Source organism: Prinia subflava, chromosome 1 (assembly GCF_021018805.1).
Source record: "Prinia subflava isolate CZ2003 ecotype Zambia chromosome 1, Cam_Psub_1.2, whole genome shotgun sequence".
NCBI lineage: Eukaryota > Metazoa > Chordata > Aves > Passeriformes > Cisticolidae > Prinia > Prinia subflava.
In genome coordinates this window covers 119650178-119665073 of record NC_086247.1, presented here as the reverse complement: position 1 = coordinate 119665073, position 14896 = coordinate 119650178, and the positions used below count along the sequence as shown (strand labels likewise).

Here is a 14896-nt window from a genome sequence, read left to right as displayed (position 1 = left end):
ATTCCCTTTCCTATTGTTTATTCTTTATGCTATAGTAATGGACTATTTAGAATAGTATCTCTAGAATTGTTCAGGTTTCAAAGTAACGGTAGAAAACTCCCCTATGATGCAAATATGTGTGTGGATGTTTAGCAGTGTTTGATATTTGTCTTTTGCAATGGGCTTCTTCAAGGTAAATTGTGCCATTTCAGATGCAAATGTATAGTTGTTTTAGGGACTCCAGCAGACTAACTCATTTATGATTAAACTGTTTCCATTTTAATGAAAGTCATAATGAAGTAACAATGGCTTGCAAATATTTAGGACTGGGCACCAATGAGAATTTAGACAGCCTTTTTCCCAAATAGAATTAATTTCTCTTTTACATTTAAAAATGCCATAGTGGACTAAGTTTAGAAAGAAACAGTACACAACGTTTTGAAGAGTAGGTCTTGTAAAGTGCCTAAATGCCAGCTATGCCCACAGAATCCTGAGTTTGCAAGCAGAAATGAGAAAAAGCTGCTTTTGCATTTGGCTGTGTCCTTTGGCAGTGAAACTGCTCAAAGACATCTGTGCAGTGGGCACATTCACCCTGTGCAAGTGCTGGCTTTTGTTAAAACTTTCTGTTTGGTTAGACTTTTGTTTGAGTGCAGTTTCTAAGGAATCTATTCTGTCATCAGGAGACCTCTGAGCAGAGTAGCTCCATCTGTGTTTGGTAACTTCTATGATTTAGCTTTCCTGCTTCTTCCAATGGGTTTCTTTCCCCAGCAAAAAGAATGACTGTCTTCCAGCACTACCACTGGTACTGGGCCCCTAAACCTGCAGTTAGCCAACTGGACATGCTGATGCAGAACTTTCTGCCCAGAAAGACTCTGAGATTGCTTCTAAGGGATGTATTCTTTGAGGTTTGTCTATGATGATCCTTTTTTGTAGTAGTGAAAGAGTGAAAAGCCACATGTGCTTTCAAACACTGTGGCCAATGTTCCTGACTGTAATGGCCTGGCAACTTGGTTCTGCTGAGTGCTGATTCCTCTTTTTGTGTTTGTTTGCTGGATTTGTTTGGCATTTTGCAGTCCTTACTCAGGAAGCATCATAGATCATGTACTCTCAGCAGGAGGACATTATTAATTACCCACTGAAACCCTGGGGAAATCTAAATACCTTAAAGTTTAAGATGTTTTATTCTTAGATTTCAGAATGAAAAATTAATGATATATGGGGAAAAGAGACAGACTTTTCTCTTAGACATTTGTCTTAATGTCTTCCTTGGTTTTTGCATTTTTGCTTATTTGACTTTTTAAAAAAATTGTTCCTGTCATCAGTAGGTTCAAAGAATTGCAGCAGCAATTGCCCTGTAATAAGCCAGGTGCAGTGTTGGAGTTTTTTTTTCCTTCTTTCTCCTAAGCTGCCTAGAAGACAGACTTTATATTTTTTTTTCCTGGTATGTTGTATACTATCTTTTAATTTGTTATGTATGATCCATTCAGTATTAACAATTAGTCTCATAAAAGAACACACTGTATGCCTTCAGGTAGACATTAGAATGATCTACTCTGTTTATAGAGGTAGCTTAATCCCCAGTCTGGGTTCACGATAATATCAGTAATATTTAACACACATTAAATATGTTTTCTATAAACTGTTCCTAGAAGTAGCACTGAAACTGTTGGTCTTGTACAAGACATCTTAAAAACTAAGCAAAATATGACTTGGGAAGAAGGAACTTGTTTTTTGTGGGAAATTTGTGTTTGGGTCTGAAATATCAGCTTCTAAGGGAGAGGTAAAGTTATGTTATATGTGAAGTTACATGGTGTTATGTAGGTGAGGTCAGTGTCTAATAAACCATGGTGCATGTCCTGGTTGCAACAGTTGGTGCTGTGCTGGTTTATCAGGTATGTCTTTCCAGGAGCTTCCAAGTTATCAGCTAGCTTCACCATGTTTTCTACCATTTTTTTCATGCTGGCTTAAGAAGAAAAAGTTATATTAAATCTGGTGAACCAATCTCTTGAACCAATTAAGAAACTCCAGACACCCATGTACACCAAACAGCTTTCTGTTCTCTGACTGTATAAATGGAAGGAAAATCCACCAGAGGCATTGAACTAAAATGCAAGGGATACTTTTGTTGCACAACTTGACAATACAGTTGTCTTTTAAAATTAATGTTATTTGTTCCTCTTAGCTGTATGTATTTTAATTTTGCTTGTTTGAAAGTCTTGTTAAGAGTAAGGATAGAGAGTCATTGATGTTTTCCATTTCCATCTTTTCAGCCAAAAAAGAGCTCTTTGAGATAACACAGAGTATCTTATGTAAGTTTTGCATGCTAGTCACCATTGCAGGCAACTTAATAATTAAATTGACTGAAATATATATCAACTCTTTGCTGTTGTGCTGAGTGAACAGTGTTTGCATTGCTTTGAAACTCTACAGTTTGTTGTGTGACAAAGCTTTTGTGTTTAAACGCCAAAATAATAATGTCTGTGGAAGAGATTGTTTCCTCCAGGGAAATACTAAAAGTCCTGTGGAACTGAACTTTGGGAGCTAAGGATTATCTACAGAGAAACATTTGCCCTTCCTGGGGAGTTTTGGTGGTAAAGCCCACTGTGGAGATAGAAACAGTTTTCTCGAGATGGAAGAAGTGCCTGTAATAAAGGCAGTGCAAATGTATTCCTTTTCCCAGGTAATGCCTGTGTCAGTGAGGTAATTTACATCAGCCTTGGATGCCTTAATTTTTTCCTCCTATCCAGGAGGAAATATAGAGAAGCCTATCCAGGCATGAATTTTGAGGTGTGCAAAATGATTGGCTATAAGGACTCATACTGTAGTTTTTTTTGCTTGTTTGCTTCTGTGTCCCTTGCTTTATCAAAAATGAAATGAAACATTTTCTTACATTTACCAGTCAGCTTCAGAGTGACCAGAAGACTTTAAAAATTAGTTGTATCCAGTACATGTACCCCTCCAGGAAAGTCCAACCAGTGCTTTAAAGAGTACATATTTAGGCAGTAAAATTCTCGGTAGCCCTCATCTGGGTGGGAGCATTTTCACCACCTATGTTTGGGCACACTTATTCTTCCTCTCCTCTTTCTCCACCCGGCTGATGCTGTTGAGCTCCTCAGTGCACTTGGGTAGAAACCTGTGAAACCAATGAAGAAACCTCTCTGAACTTCTCAGGACATTTCTCTGTCTTTGTGGCTGCTTGATGGGCAGCCCTCCAATTTTCTGTGCTAGCCCCATTACTGTGACTTTGTTATCATTGTATGAAAGTACAACACGGGTAAACGTATAACTTCAACAGAGCCCACAGCTGAACAAGCCAAATGTCTATTATTATTGCACATCAGACTAAACAATTTGGGGGTTTTTTGGAAGAAAAATGAAGAATCAAGTTACATGCTTTGGAGCTGTGCTGTTAGGTATCTTTTACCAAATCAGATTTTTTTTTTTTTTTCTCAAAGTGAAAGCTTGTTTCACATAACTGTCCTTGGTTCTCCAGGGCTTTTTTAAAACTGGCAACATGCTTTAAAGTTTCCTTTTGTGTTTTGAGGGATGAAACTCAGGAATTCAAGGTAATTTTACAAAACACATTCTGGATGAATCAAGTAAGTTTCTCTATAGCAAGCAAATGTTGTGTTTCCTGAGCTGTTGTTTTGAAAACAATGTACTGAGTCTGTGTCTCCTTTCTGAGACTATTATTTCAATTTATTATTTCTATTTCAATCTATTATTTCAATCCCCGCAACCCCAAATGAACAACAACAAATAAATCCCCATGCATTGCCAAACGTTGTGAGTACATAAAGGAATCTTTTGACTTCACTGAAGACTTCAAGTTCCCCACTGTCATACCACATATATATTTTTTTATGAGGTATCACTTCAGACATTCAGGTTTTCAAAGGTCAGCAACCAAAATATATACAGTATGTGAAATTCTGGTCAGAATATGATTGCATCTGAAATCCCTCCCTGTAAGATACAGTAGGTTAACTTGGGATCTGCACAGGTGTGCAGATTGTTTGGGCTTGCTCTGGGTCTTATATGATGTCCATTTACATTTTTGAGTCTTATTTAAACTTTGTGTTTCTTGCAGCCTTTCTAGTCATGACTAGCTTCTCTAGTCATCAGAGAAGCTGATTATCCCCCTGAGTAATAGGCTGAACAATATTTTCATTGCCTAGTCTGAAGTTTGATAAAATCTGTGTTTAAGCTGGTGATAAAGTTGAGATAGAAAAAACTTCCTAAGTAATTATCAGATTACAGGTTTACCTATGAAATGACAGATGGCTAGAGGTAGATGCCTCAAAGGATAGTAGACTAGTTCTAGAGGATGGAACTAGTTGAGGATGGAAAGATTTTTACATGTTGAACAATGGGACTGGGTTGGGATTACCGATCAGTGTAACAGGCAGGTGTCTTGGGTTAACCTAGATAATTCTGTATCCCAAATATATGTGTATACAAAATACAGTTTGTGACATTAGAGTCCTGGGTTGTGTGAGTAGCAGTGTGCCTGCAGAACAGCTTCCTACATAACGTGTGTCCTCAGCAGGAATGCTGAGAGTGGTGCTGGCTCTGTCTGAGTTTTGGTCCAGATGGGTCTGGCTCATCCAGTTGCTGAAGTGCAACAAATCAGAGCCCTGTTCTCAGTGAGTCTGCAATAGTTGTGGGCGCTGGTGATAGCAACAAAAGCTTTGTTTGTACCAACAGGCAACAATGAGGTCAGGCACAAGCTGTTGGAACTACTAATGCATTTTTAAGTGCTGAGAATTAGGAATATTTTATTAATTCTGGGAGACCTGATTTTGTAGCTTATGCTAGGGTCTCCTTTGTGATACTCCTCCCAATTAAAACACAAAGGCTCGCTTAATCTAGGTAAAAGAATTTCTGCGATGTTGAGAGTAATTTCTCCTATTAATTTGCCCACATCCTAAAGGAGAACTGGTGTTTTACAGAGCCAAAATAGTTGGTTGCTCAGGAGGAAATTAAGCTTATTAGACTTGGTAGCCTTGAAATACTGAAACCAGTGAGTGCAGTGTATGTGCAGTGTAACTACCTTACTATACAGAGTCTCGACATTTTAAAGTCTGGATCTTTATCAGTTCTGCTCCCACACACAGAGAGGTTTTGTGACCTTCTGGTTTCTGTGAATGTTGAAGGCTGAAGTTTTAGGACCAGAAAGGCAGGTCCTGTTTTACATCTGACTGAGCTGACTTCCAGGAAGTCTGTGGATGAAGTTTAGGCTGGTTGGTTGGTGGTGCTCCTTTCTCAGTTGGGAGAAATGAGGGGCTGTCTGTTTTAACAAAAATCTTGATGTGGATTCCCGCCAGTCTGATTTTTGGAACATAGGGACATCGGTAGCAATATGGGGAGACTGAGGTAATAAAATTAAATCACCATCTCAGTGTGTAGGTGGTGTAAACAGTGTCATTATTAGTTTTGATCTTTTGAGATATTAAAATACTTAATTGGAAAGTTCAACTGTAGTCAACACCATTGGTTATCTCGTGGTGCAGAAGATAGACTTTCAGCATGAGCAGGGAAAAGAAGCCATTATGCATTTGAAGTCACACTCTTGCTCTGGCTTGCTTTTTTTACTGTTAAAATGGATTTACTTCAATGAGATAACTTTTTTTTTTGTCAATTCTGTGCCCAAGCAACTCTGAAAAAACCCAGGATTTTTATTCTAGTGAAAGTGGTGTCATCAACTTCTTTATGAAACCATAGTTTCTCATCTTGGCCATGAAATTGATACCTTGCTTATTTGATATGGATATACCACTTCTAACAATAAAACATTTCCTCTATTTACCTCACATTCAGATAATAATGTGCCCTTTGTGGCCAGGAAGGCTTAGCAGCAATTGTCTTCGATTTTCTACAAAACAATGGTGTTTTTTATTAAAGTAGCATTTCAATCCTTTTTGGAAATTGCATCTATTTCTCCTGCATTTTAGAGCGCTTCATTTCAAGCACGAGCTCCACTCCAAGGGCCAAAACCAACCCTGGTGTAAATCTACTGAGTTTACTGAGGTTACTCTAGAGGTTTGTTTGACACTGCTTATTTAGGATATGGACCTGTAAAGTGCTGAGTGTCTTCAGCTCCCATCAATGCCAGCACCTTGTCAACTCAACTCCTTATGCTGAGTTCTTGCAGGATTCTTACAAAGTTATGTTAACAGTAGTTAGCTGTGCAGGCTAATAGATAAATAAGTGTGCATTCCCAAACACTTGAAGTTTGTTTCCTTTAAGCTCATAAGTAGGATGCTCAAGCCAAAAGAAATGAAACAAGAATTTTAACATTAAGGACTTGCATTCTGATGTTCCATCAGAAGTATAAATGCAAATGAGTGTCTTTGCCCTTGTATTACCTGAGAAAATCAAACCTGGAGGACCATGCTTGATACGAGTGGAAATTAGCTTCTCCTGGCTTTACAATGGAGGAGGCTGATCCTCTTCCTTAGTTTCTAGGTGAAAACCACGTTTTCTTTTGTATGCCTTGCTTTTGTACTGCTTAATTAAGGGCTGATGTACATTTCTATCCTGATCATGTAAAATTCATTGTGTCAGGTAACTGTTTGCTGTAAGGAGGTAATATTAGAACTTGACCCAGCTTTGCTAGGTGCAAGAAACCAATTTTTTCTTCACTGAAGTGGGAAGCTTTTTTCTGAGGTCAGAATGGATCCAATATGGGCAATAGGGTTTAATATTCTTTAAAGAATGAAATAAAAACAATAGATAGTCATCAAGGATTGTGCTGATGATTATTTTTTAAGAAAGGGAGTCCAATCTTTCTGTAAAATCAGGTACAAAGCATCTCGAGCTGGAATAGAGCCTCAGAAAGAAGGAGCCAGGGTGGAATAATTAAAAACTAGCCTCAGAATGAATAGAGGTGCCTCAGAGCTGTGCTTTGGGGAGTCTTTGGTTCCCAAATTTGGGCTTGATTTTTCATTTCCTGAAGAAAGACCAGCCAAGGTCATCACTGAAACTACAGTCTGCATGGCAATTCAGCTTGTCTGTCTTGCAGGTTTATGAAAAGGTGTCAGAAAACCTTGTAATTTCTTCAGTCCCTCCTGCCTGTGACATTAAAGAGAGTACTGTCCTTCTTGTATTAATTCTGAGAGAGCAGAAAATTCCTAGAGATGAAGGCATTAAAAATTTTTGACTCCAATTTTCATGGTTTTGCATGTATTATCAACACTTTCAGGTATAAAATGCAAAAGGATGCTTCTTCATGGCCAGAATTTCACTTTTCATAGCTTTTCTAAATGTTGTTTAACTCTTCCTTCAGCAACTGTGTTGGAAGCAGCACTTCTTGCCATGGCTACCTTTTTTTGCTCAGTATGTGTATGTTTGAGGTGGTTTTTGAGCTCTTGAGGGCACTAACTAGTGTGTATCCACAGCAGCTAACACGCATGCTGTGGTGTAAATGTGAATTACGAGATGTACTGTGTGTTGTCTGCATGCGCCTGTTTTTGGAGTTTACAGAGAATCCTAATGACCCTTAACACATGTTAAGGATATGCACTTGTGTTATGTGCCCCGGGAAGACCCATGCTGTTGTCTTTCTGCCCAAATGATGACTGCTGCCTGGTTTTGGACATTGATGTCAAGCCCTGGCTGCCTGCAGCATTTATTGTCAAAATTCAGCTCTGTATGGGTTTTTTAATGATAGTGTGATAGGTAGGTGTGGGAAGGCAAAGAGAAGTTTGGTTAGAACTTCTCTTTTCCTGGAAGATTATTTAATTGTCTCCTTCTCCCTTTAATATTAAGCACCAATGATCATTTCTTGTCTTGCTCTCAGATCAGACCCCTACACCAACACGCTTTCTGAAGAACTGTGAGGAAGTTGGCCTCTTCAACGACATCGACTGCTCCCTAGAGCACGAGTTTAGGAAGGCACAAGAAGAAGAGAACAACAAAAGGGTGAGTGAGCACACCAAGCCCTTCCTCCCCCTTTTTGATTTCTGGAAATGTTAAAGGAAGTGTCCTTCAATCTGTGAGAAAGCAGATTGAGCTCTACTACCTAGTAGTAACCTTTTCGTTAGAAACTAGGTGGCACTATAAATTGTGACATGTTTTTTAAAACTATTGAAGCAGTTGACAGGAAAAAAAAATGCCCCAAACCAACAAAAAACCAGTATTAAATAATAATAGTATTTGCCAGGGTTTGATTCCAAGTCTCTGCTTTTAAGTAAACTATAACACAAACCACACACCTCTTGAGAGAGAGACTTGGGAAAATTATATCATCTTTGAAGTGAGAAATGCAAACTGGCTCAAATACATTATAGGGAAATTTGGCTTATGAAGGGACATTTATTTAAGAGTAAAATTTTTTCTTTTTCTTCTTTTTTTTTTTTTTTAATTCCTCCACAACACAGTGGGCCCTTGGATTTATTCATCATCAATACCAGCTTTGTTGTGTTTCTCTATTTCTCATGGAGCATTCAAGTTGAGCTGGGAAACTTTAACTTGAAATACCTAGTAGATAACATGTCCCATTTTCAAATTTCTTCTAGTTCATTCTGAAGTTATTCTGTCAGTATTCTGAAGTTTAGGTTGAATTATATAGACCAGCTTGTATGTAAGTGTACTCCTGTATCCAAAGATAGTTAAGATTGTTTTCAGGGATCTTAAAGTGCTGTTAACATTCTCAAAGAATTGTAAAAGAGCTTAATGCACTAGAGAGGCCAGCAGGGAAAGAGGTAAAGCTGCCTGCTGAGGTGCAGAACAGGAGAGGAGGCTTGTAGAAGGAGAAGAGTGTCCAGGAGCAGATTGGTTTTGGCTTACAAGGAAGGGAGTGTAGGTATGGTTTATTTGTGGTTCATAAGGAAAGAGACTGGGACAGATAGAGGAGGAGAGAGGCTGTGCAATGATATGCTGAGCAAGGAATAAGAGTGTCCAAATGTGAGAGAGTTCAATTTTTGGTCAAGTATTGGGAAAATAGCACAGACTCACCCTCACAGCTTTGTGTGTTGGACAAGTGTAAGGAAACAGCCACGTATTGAGATAAATGTGTCTAATTTTAGGCTTGTTAAAAATTTTGTGGTTTAGGTTCTGCTGTGGGGAGTCTTAGTTAGAATCAGGGAGAACATTTCTGTACACTCCCACTTCTTGGTGCATTAGAGGATTTCTAGGTTGTTCTCTGTTCCTGGTGTTTATTCTGAGGGAGTATGAGAAGAGTAGAAATGTACGGAGGTGGAGGTGAGTGCAGTTAGCCACAGATTGCAGCGCTTGATGTTGCAGGGAGATTTCAGCTAGCGAGGGATATTTGCAAAATCTGATTAAAACCTAGACAAGGGCATCAAATTACCTGATAATTCCAGCTGTTTAGCACTATCTGGCAGTTTTATTCTGCCCTCCTACCAACCCCTGCAGCTGCCATTGGTGACCTCCAGGGAGCAAATAGTTGATCATGGGGGTGGAAAATAAAAATTTAAAAAAACATTTAAAAAGGGGGGTGAAAAAAGGGAAAAAAGGAAAGAGAAAAGAAGGGGGCATAAGTCCAACTAGCTGGCTAACCTGTAACATTTGCTCTGTGTTTCCAATTAGTCTGCTGTATGTTCATTCTTACATTACTGACTGACTGTCAGATAGGAATCTGAAGCGGGTCCCAGTAGGGCTTTGCACAAATGCAGAAGACAAAGGCCAAGACAGAAGGAGACTCCTTGGGCTGCAGCTATCCCTAAGGAAATGCTCCTAACAGCCTGTCCCTGGAATATGAGTGTGATGTAGTGTTGGCCTAATGGACCTACCAACACATGGAGACTAAGGTTAACTGCATGGAAATCTTACTCACTGCACAGGAAAGTCTTCCAAAAATATTTTTGGTCATATTAATTTCTCTGGACTCTGAAAGAAACAGCTTTGTTTATTTTAGTATATCAGTGTGGCTTAGCACGCAGCTTGACACTGAAATCTTGTAACAGAAAAACACTTTCATTTCTCATTGGCTTTTTTTGCTCCTTGAGAGTCATAATTTGAAAAGTCAGAGGATAAGGTTCAAGTAGTGGCATTTTTTTTCTTTCTTTCTTATGTTTTATTTTTTTTTTAATCTTCTATGTGGGACCCCATGGATAATCCTTGAGAATTTGTTGTGATGGAGATGGTTATGCAGACTGATGACTTGACAAAATAGCTGTGAAGCTGTGAGTGCATGGGTTTAGGAACACCGTGTGTACCTTTTTTTGTAAAGGTACTACTGAGTGGAAAGCACTTGCATTAATATCCCAGCTTCTTATCCAGGAATAAATTGCTTGGCATCCTTCTGCCACAGCTGCTCATGTGTAAAGTGGAAGAGGTGACTCTTTATGCCTCCCATACTTGGTGTGCCTTATGGTTGTAAGATCATGTGTCAAGGACCACCTCTGACAATGTGTGTGGATTAGCCTTTGCTCAGGGACTGAGGGGACTCAAGGAACAACAATGATGATGATGACCTCCAGGACCTGAACTGAGAAAAATAAAGCTGTAAATAGTTTGGATTTCTCTGCTGTTTATACCATCCTATATTAACTGGAAGTCTTTCCTAGAGAAGGGCCTGCTCCCTAAATGCAAGGGGTGCTACAGATCAGCAATAAGCATGTGAAAAAGAGGCTTTTCCCATCCTCTCGATGGCACTCCTCCTGACACAAGTGTCCTACCACCCAAATTCACCACCAAAATTAGCACAGGTAAAAGCATACCTATATTATATCTCTATTTAAAAAATGTAGATGTTAAAGCTCTTGGGAGTTTGAAGCAGGCAGCAATTTACAGCTCAGACCCAGACAAAACTTGCAACCCAACTCAACAAGGCAGGTAGTGCTGGCAGATCACAGGACCATCTTAGCCCACTGGCTGCAGGTCTTAGGCTTGCACTGCTTGGAATTGGGTATTCAAAGCATTTTTAGTGGGCTGTAATTGCAAACACATGACCTTTGCTGCTACTGGATAGGCCCTGTTGTCACATCTTGTTTTGAGCATTGGGTTGGGGCTGAGAGAATAATGTCAGAGATGGGAAGTCAGGGTCTGTTTCTGAATTACTTAGTGGACCCACTTCATTAAAATGCATCTAGCCTGACCTGCCTGTATGGAATGAGAAAAAGTGGAAATATGCTGACTGTAGAAAGTAGAGTATTGCATCAAATAGCATTTACAAATAGCAAGCTGAATATTTTCAATATGATGTTTAAAATCACATACTGCATATGCTAGAGTTTGGATGCATCACTTCCTAAGACTTACTCTGAAACTTTGAAATCTTCTAACCAGTGTTGATAATGCTGCTAGATAATGTGTAATTTATGCAAATGAGGCAGGGAAATGGCTATTCTCAATTACAGTTTTGTTTTGATGTGGTTTGTTCAGTGTCTATTCAGGAAGCTCATTATTCCTCTACATGGTCTAATATTCCTATTCTAAGTATACTGTCCTAAGGCAGGCACCTCATTGCTAGAAAAACATCAGCAAATTGAAGCAGTCAGGTAAAGAAGAAGAACAAAACCAAATATAAAGTGGTTAAATCATTTCAATCTGCAGCAGGAACAAAAAGCCTGAGTATCCAGTTCAGTTGTGTTAAACAAGGGTTGATGCTACAGTCTGATGAGTGTTTGAAAGACACATATTTGGTCTGTACCTTCTAGGACCTCCTTCTACCTTGTATATATTTCTGTGTCTCAGCATAAGAAAGTAGATAAAATGCTCTTGTCTAGCTTATAGCACATCACCATTTCATGCTGAACTCAGTGACTCTCTGCCCTCCAGAAGAAATTTCTTGCAAATGTTTGCTGAATGTCATAGTTTGGTACTGTAGCCGATGAGTATAGGGAAGATGATATAATTCAAAGCAAGCTGGAAAGGATAGAATCTGTCTCTAGAGTAGTATAGTTTGGTGAAAAAATTAACTTAATTTCCACACCTTGCTTAAATTTCAAGCAATGTGTATCTAGCCCATAGGTTTTCCCCTCTTCTGAAAAGTAAAACAGAAAAATCATAAGGGATTTTATAGTTAACATTACAGCAGCTGAAACTAGCAGTGTAGAAAAAGGGGCCCTTAGCCAGCAAAGGGTGATATTGTACCCTTATATGAGGAGAAAAAATATTTATATGTTGATAAAGCACATTGTATAAGTGTTTGAGTTTTAGAGACCTGTATTGTAATACTAATAGGCTGTGTGGTAATGCTGGCAATGCACTCCCTTGGTGAAACAACAGGGATTAAGTGTTCATTTTGGTGGTTGGCTTGGCTTATGGGTCACAAATTAGCCCCAGTTTTCACTTGTAAGTACTCTGAAACCCCAGCAGGGTCCTGGAGAAGAGCAGTGTGCTGGTAGATGTTTCAGAAGCTCTGACAGAGCTGAAATTCACTTGTGAAATAATACAAACCAACAAACTCATAAGCCTGTTCCTGGAGCACTTTTGATTCATTGTCTGACAGTCTGTACAATGGAGGGAAAGACCTATGTTTAAATGCTTACTATTTTGATTTTTTAAAAAATTATGCTATCATAAATGCACATATGTACATTCTCCCTGGATTTATCTAAACATGATGTAAGACCATCCATATTGTTTTAAATGAAAGAGCCCTCTGATTTTTTATTTTCCCACTGAGATTAAGTATTTTATATACTCAGTATGTCATAGTAGACACAAAGTAAGACTAGAAATTGTGTTAATACAGTGCTTAAGGTCCAGGGTACCATTGTTGTATGTGTTGTAATAACTTCAAGCTGTTACTTTGTCAGTCAGTTAAGCTGTTGTCAAGGTGATAGCTCAAAACTCTAAATTTCGAAGTCCAAAGTATGGTTATGTATTAGGGACAACAGAAATAATGATATGACTGTAAATCTTCTTGGAGGGCATATAGCAACATTTATTAAAAACACACTCTTTTTATACACTGTTCTGGTACAACTGGACGTGATTGGTTATTCAAACCAACACCTCTTCATAAACATCTTTGCAAGTAAACAAGTTGGAAAAACAGCAGGTGCAAAGATCAGAAATTGTTTGGAATGTTTTCTCCCAGCTCCTCCAGAGCAATGCCTGGGAAGGTCTGTCTGACTTGCTTTTCCCTCAGGCTCTGCTGCAGACTGATACCTAAAAATTCCTCTTTGACCAGGCTGTCAGCATCCACACCAGTGTATCACCCCACATTCAAAGGTTTATAGTATAATAGTTCCTATACTCTAAATAGAACATTTATATCTGTGAAGATGCAAGCATCCTCACACCATAGCATTTTTCTGGGTGACGCAGAGATACGCATTGGAAAGATACACTGTAACTCTCTATCTGAGTTTTTCTGAGGGGTATTTTGGGTTTTCATATGCATTAATTGCACCAAGTTATTGGTCTGCTTTTTGGGTTCATTTTTTGGCTTGCAACACCCCTTTTTTTTATTAATTAAATTTTTTTTTGCAGTATTCCTATGAAGAAGGTAAATGCTCTGTCTCTTAGTTTCTAAGGGAAAAAAACAGATTCCAGGGGACACTGCTTTCCAGAGCTTTGTGGTGTGACACCAAGCTCTCGAAGGAATCTCTTACGTGGAGTGAGAATTGCAGGGCATCTGGGTCCTCTCCACCATTCTGCCAAGAGAGCAGCTCTCTGTCTCTTTTGGTTCCTAAATGTCTTTAGCAGCGTGGCCCCAAAAGATTGACAGACACACTCAAAGACATTTTGGTGCCTTGCTCTCACTGAAACAAAGCAGGACTAAATCAGAGAGCTACCACAAAGGATCTGGACTCAAGTGACATGCTGAAAATTGCACAGGAAGTCTGTGGCAGAGCCTCGGATTGATTCCATATCTCCTTGGTCTCAGCATAGGGCATCCCACAGACCATGTGTGTTAAAGATTTATCAGCTGTTGTTCGGTGTTGCTAAAGACGGGAAGAATGCTCCCCTCCTCTCTCCAGATGGGTAGGCTTGCTGGATTTTAACTTCTTAACCTCCATAGATTTCATGGTAGACATGTGGTGGTGGTTTGTTGTATTTTATACCATGGCAGCTCCACAGTTGGCACTTCAGCCCAGATTTATGAGTCCTGGTTTGAGCACGTATCTATCTCCAGGCACTTAGTTGCCACACTGAACTGTGTTACAAAAGGGACACTTTCTGCATAATGGTGCAGGAAAGCTGTCAAGACAAAACTGTTCATGACCTTGCAGAAATATTCACAAGAATAGGCTTTAATTGAGGCTTGTTGCTGATGGTACAGCATCTTATCTTCTGCTGGCAGGCAGATCTATCTTACCTTGAATGGACTTTTGAGTAGATTTATAGGTTTAGATCCTCATACTCAAAGAGAAGACCTGAATGTTTTTCCAGCAATAAGTGCCTATACCATGCAGAAAGGCAGTTCTTGAGGGTATACGTTTTTGATTCAGCTAAACCTCCCTAACCATCATCCTTCCATGTTCTTCTGAATTCCAGCTGATGAATCATCCTGCAGAACTCAGTCAGGACAGTGCACTTTCCTCCTTCTTTTTATTGTCTCTGTCCCAGAGAAGCAGAGTTACCCTCCTACAATATTTGGAGGTTTGTTATGTTTTGTGTATTTTGGCTACCCTCAAAAAAGGAGGCCTATCTGATTTTATTTTAATGTTTCTTTGATGGCAACATGGCAAAGTTGTGCCTTTTGCCTTGGTCTTCCTTGGAATGTTTTTAATAGTACAGCTTTCTTGTTACCAGTTCAGGTTTCAGCATCATGGACTGGATGGCACATGAAAAAGGGATAAACCTTTCCTGTAGTGGCATTTTTATAAGTCTATCTGTTAGGTAAAGTCCCTAAATCTTGGCAGTCTCTTTAGAGCATATGCTCTGCTATTAAACACGAGCTCTTTTCTCCCCAGAGTGGGCTGCAGTCTGTATGGTTGGGTGGGTAATAAGATACTGCTGATACACTTCAGAGCAAGGTGCACTTTTCCTTTATTTA

The 14896-nt window shown here is 39.2% G+C and overlaps 1 protein-coding gene across 3 annotated transcripts in view; it reads left to right on the top strand.

Annotated features, from left to right (window-relative positions):
• Nucleotides 1–14896, top strand: part of CREB5 (cAMP responsive element binding protein 5) — a 256147-nt gene that overhangs the window by 46905 nt on the left and 194346 nt on the right. For all 3 annotated transcript variants that reach the window (XR_010081997.1, XM_063409813.1, XM_063409803.1), the window contains one exon: nucleotides 7781–7902. Coding sequence is in view for 2 of the 3 variants with exons in the window: in XM_063409813.1 (XP_063265883.1) it covers nucleotides 7781–7902 (122 nt within the window). In the remaining variant the exon portion in view is untranslated. The remainder of the gene's footprint in view (nucleotides 1–7780; nucleotides 7903–14896) is intronic.